This window comes from Taudactylus pleione, unplaced genomic scaffold, assembly GCF_031769625.1.
Source record: "Taudactylus pleione unplaced genomic scaffold, aTauple2 ptg000707l, whole genome shotgun sequence".
Taxonomy (NCBI): domain Eukaryota; kingdom Metazoa; phylum Chordata; class Amphibia; order Anura; family Myobatrachidae; genus Taudactylus; species Taudactylus pleione.
The window spans coordinates 15,967,012-15,971,973 of NW_028285109.1; the positions used below are offsets into that span (position 1 = coordinate 15,967,012).

The 4,962-nt window shown below is 43.4% G+C and overlaps 1 protein-coding gene across 1 annotated transcript; it reads left to right on the forward strand.

Annotated features, from left to right (window-relative positions):
- The first annotated feature begins 716 nt into the window (after positions 1 to 716).
- CCDC177 (coiled-coil domain containing 177) lies at positions 717 to 4,145 on the forward strand. Its single transcript, XM_088456565.1, has one exon. It carries the CDS (start codon positions 717 to 719, stop codon positions 2,739 to 2,741), a length of 2,025 nt encoding a protein of 674 aa, XP_088312691.1. The 3' UTR covers positions 2,742 to 4,145.
- Positions 4,146 to 4,962: the final 817 nt, after the last annotated feature.

The following is a 4,962-nucleotide window of genomic DNA, read 5'->3' on the forward strand; positions in this document are numbered from 1 at the left end:
TGAAATAGGATGTAAAACACATCAGTACAAGGAAGGGGATGTAGTTATGAGACCAGCGTCCGCGATGCTGACGGTCTCAATCCCAACGCTGAAAGTCTGACACGGGATTTAAGATAGTGTGTCGAAATACCGACGCCTATCTTAATCCAGACACCGGAACACAGAAGGACACCAGCCCGAACAAGGTAAGTCCGGGGCACCCTTAGTGTTAGCCACGGGGAAGGGAGGGTTAGGTTTAGATAGCATAGTGGGGTTAGCATTAGGTTTTAGGGGGGGTTAGAGTTAGGCACCACTGGGGGGGGTTAGGGTTAGGTACCACTGGGGGGGGTTAGGGTTAGGCACTAAGGGGGGACTGTTAGACACTAACCGAGAGGGTGCGGGGTGGGGGGAGGGTTAGGGTTAGGCTACAAAAAGGGAGGGTTAGGGGGAGAAGGGGGGAAGGATAAGTATACTTACTTGACCCCTGTCGGGATACCAACCATCAGGATGCTGGTGTCGCTATTTTGACAGGAGGCATCCTGAGAGCTGGCTCTACATACCGATTCCCAAGGAAGGATGTGGCTGAATTTTGTGATGGCAAGAGCTATGTAATAATAATAATAGCATAATTACAGTTTAGCCTTAAGAATATATGTAATGTCTATTTGTAAAGTATACAAATACTTAATTTTAGGATTATTTGGAAAATCTAAACTATTCTCTTTATGACAGGTATAATGATGGCTGAACCCACAGATGATCCAGGAGGGGAGGAGGCCACAGGGGGAGCATCTGTACGTCAGAGAGAGCATTCTCCAATGTTGCACCTGGACCTTTATAACTTTGAGTCACCAGATGCAGAAGGAAGCCGTTATGTGCTTACTAGTCCCCGCTCACTGGAGGCCTGTGCTCGCTGTATGGTGAAACCTGTAGAATTACTATCTAGAAGTCTAGCTGATCTAGTTAGAGAGGCTCCAGGGCGATCCATGCGGGTAGCAACTGGTCTTTGTGAGGTGTATGAGATAGAGAGACAGAGAAAGATAAAGATGTGCAGGGAGGAAAGGGAGCGCATTATACGGCAAGAGAAGAGGAGAATTCTACCCTTGGTGCTGAGCAGCAACCTGGGCTCACCATCAAGCTCAAAAGGGCCCTCTCGGGCTGAACCATCATCTGCTGCAGAACCTAAGAGACCTGATACTCTACCTTACTCCGAACCTCAAAGACGTAAAAAAACTATTTCTAAGGATGCTGATAGCTACCAATCCCTACCTTCCAAAATCACCCAAAGACGCAATCCTCCTATCTCCAAAAAGCAACATGCCTCAGTGTTCAAGGCTCAAAAATGCTCCCGATCTGAAGATGCTCAGGGCACTGGTGATGCAATGATAACAGACTCTACTCTTCCTGTCCAAAGAAAGAATAAAAGTCAGTCTTTGGACTCCCTGCAGAAGATGAGAAATGGTGCCTCTGGCAGAACCTCCTCAGAGTCCATAACATCTTCCTACAGTGGAGACAGTTCTCGTGGCAGGACCGGACAGTTCATCCCAAAGTCCAGAACCCTAGACACAGTTAATTCTCTCTTGGGTAGGAGCTTTAGTCTTGGAGATCTCAGTCAATCACCACAGACAACTAAGAAGGTTGAGAGAATGGTAAAGGAGGTGAAGAAGAAAGGGATTCAAGAATTGCCTCAGAGAGATAAGAAAATTGCAGCAATTATGATTGCCAAACACGAAGAGGAAAACATCAGGAATGAGCAGCGTTACTGGGCTCACCTACAGTGGGAAACCCAGAGAAGGACTTCAAATATAAGAAAAGAGTATGAGGAAAAGGATAGGCAAAGAGCTATACTACAAGGACAAAGAATATTGGAATCTCAAGTCAGGAACAGGCGTAGCAAAATATCAACAGAGAATTTGCTCCATGAGCAGTTGGAAGGAGAAGTGGAAAAACTCAAACGAGAGAAGATGGTGAGAGGCAAACTGGAAGATAAGCAAAAAAACACCAACCAGGTGAAAAGTCAAAAGTCCAAACAGCAGAAAAAAAATTATGCTCTGGAGCAAAATGATGAGATACTGCAAGATAAGTTGCTTTTAGCCCAGAGTAAGAAACAAGAGAAGGCTCAGCAGCTACAGGTTAACAAAATACTACAGAACAAAATGGAGAAAATTAAACACCAGGCACTTCTTCAGGACTTAGCCCAAAGAGAGGAGTCTGATAATGAGGAGCGCAGAAGGACACTTGAGAAAAACCTTCATAGAACACAGGAAAATGTGGAGTTGCTGCTTGGGAAAAGAAACCAAGAACTGAAAAACAGGGCAGAGCGGGATGAACTCCAAACCCAGAAAGCAAGACAGATAGCAGAACAGAGAGAGAAGGAGCGTGCAGAGCATTTGGTTGAACTGGCCAGGGCTGCTGAAAGGAAACTGCAGCACGCTGCTCAGGTAGCAGATGAAGTAGTGCAGCACAAAGCAAGGAAAGCTGTGGAAAGCAGATTGGAAAAGGAGAAGATCCAGAGGGAAAATCGTCAAAAAGTACTGAAGAGCGAGGACATGAAGAGACAGGAACTGCTTATGTCCATAGAAAAGAAGCTAGAGCGCAGTGAACAGATCTTCAGGGAGAAGAAGTCTGTGCTGGAAAATGCACGGTCTGTAGCCAGAGCTTCTTTCAATATTCGAGATAGAGTGCGATCTGAAACAAACACTCGTACTTTTGATAAAATGGCTCTGGAAGCAGAACTATATGCTAGCATTGATAAAAAATGAGGTTTTCAGGGTCAGTAGGAAACATGCATTTACATCTATGATACGATCTCTTTTTGCAGTATCTAGGGTATGACTTGTCCACAGAGAATTATCTCAGACATCTTCTAAACCACCAGGCCAGTGCAGCAGTAATGTGTTAATAATATGTTAGAGACAAAAACCAAAGACCTTCCTAAAGGTCTGCATCATATACATCAGGGGCAGAACTTTTTTTATTTGATGCCCACATCTGTCAAGTATATGGCTATCCTTAATGGTAAAAGGAAATTATGCCTAAATGTATACTCATTAACACCTTATCTAAACATATAAAATTAAGTGGTTGAAAAATTGGGCCAAGAAAGTTTCCTCAAAAGGCATTTACCAATGCCCATACACTTCTAGCTAGAACTGTGTATGTACTGTTTAGTATGTGCAAAACAAGTTGACACATGACAACTATGGCACTCAGAAAGTGTAATAAGTCTATACATGTCAGAGGTTTGTGTTGTTTTATAGGGTGACTATTAACAAGTATTTCATAACTGTACAGGACAGGTTGATAAACTATCAGAGTTGAGTGCAATGGCTCAAACTAATACATTAAACCATTGCAGATTACTGAGTAACCAGGAGGCTGGGGAAACCAACAACAGCAATATATTGATTATGTTGTGAATGGATATTTCTTTGAATGTTAAGTCATCCTGTTTTCAGCATTGTCATCTTTATTTTATTTTCACATAACAGATTCGTTTTGAAACATATAGGTAATATTTTACATGTTAGGCACGGGTGGTGCACTTGTAACTTCATAAACCATGGCTTTCGTTTAGTTCTACTGCAGCGTTAGCTAGCATTTAAACATTTTTATGGGCTGGGCTGCTGTTGTGTATACGTCGCACTCACATGGCAGCTCCTGTTTATAATACAAATTCTTTGGTTTTAACATGAATTGATAGATGATCATATATTATGAATGCTGCTTTTCGAGTGCTTAGAACATTCCAGTTGTGGCAAATTCACAAAGAACACAAGAGCTCATATGAGAAATATAGATTGTAACTTTAATAGCTATTTTCTGCTTTTCATAGGTCCCAAAAGCAAATAATAAACATTTAACCAACAGATTTCTTTTACACAATTTCCATGATTAGAAATGTAAAGCACATCACATTTAAATGCATAGGGCCTGATTCTGAGTCGAACACAAAGTGAACATTTGCGCCAGATTTACTTCCCTATACTAATGCGGGCAACCGTAGGGCTAATGTTGGGATCTATATGGATTCATGCAGGAAACCACGCCGCCCACTGATTTTCCATCCACAGCTGCAACCGTCATCAAAGGTATCGGCACTTGCACCTGCCCTATGCTGGGTGCAAGATATCTGTCAGAAACAGGCTTCCCTTCCATGCACGTGCAACTCAGAATAGCATGGATGCATAGCTACATGTCCATGGCACTCCCACAACCCAGATCTCTTGCGTGCGACCGCAGCATTGTTGCCCAGAAACGGCCATTTCACGCAGAGGGAGGTCCAGCCCACTCAAAATAGGCCGTAGATATGCACAAATGCGTAACTTCACTTCTGCACATGAGCACTTTGCTAAAACTCGCTATTTGCGGTCATATAACGAGCTGCGATTGGCTCAGAATCAGGGCCCATAGTAGCAACTTTAATTTTGCAATGATACTGTTATTTTCTGGGTGTTTTAAACACTGGTAGGTTTGTGACTGTGACCACACTGAATGATGAAGGGATTGTGCAGATGCCGGTCTGGATTTCATAAGGCGGCTCTTTTTCTGCACAATACTTACGTCGAGCTTGTTTTCTTTTACCAACAAACAAAAGTGTAGTGATAACATCCAAGATAATATACTGATGAAAGTAAACCTGAGGAGGGGATGAACTGTGCCCCTATGTATTGCTCTGCAACAGAACTAGTGGAGCTACAGTATGGAATGTTCTATATGAAACGTGTGAGCAGGGCCGTAACTAGGGTAGTGTGACCTGTGCCATGGCACAGGGCACCGCAGGGGAGGGGGCGCTGTTTGGGTATGTAAATTTTCTGTTTATTATCATTCTCACTTGTAGCTTCCTCTTCTTCTTTTATCTCCAGCAGCTCATGGCCTCCCCTGGCTCTTCCCCATGAGGCCGTGGCCCTATTTCGGGTGCATTTCTAATGGGGTGTGAGTGATAGGTACGAGATGTATAATGTAACTCCAGCATTGCCCAGA

Coding starts and splice junctions, on each gene's coding strand:
- CCDC177 (XM_088456565.1), top strand. CDS start 717: ATGATGGCTGAACCCACAGATGATCCAGGAGGGGAGGAGGCCACAGGG.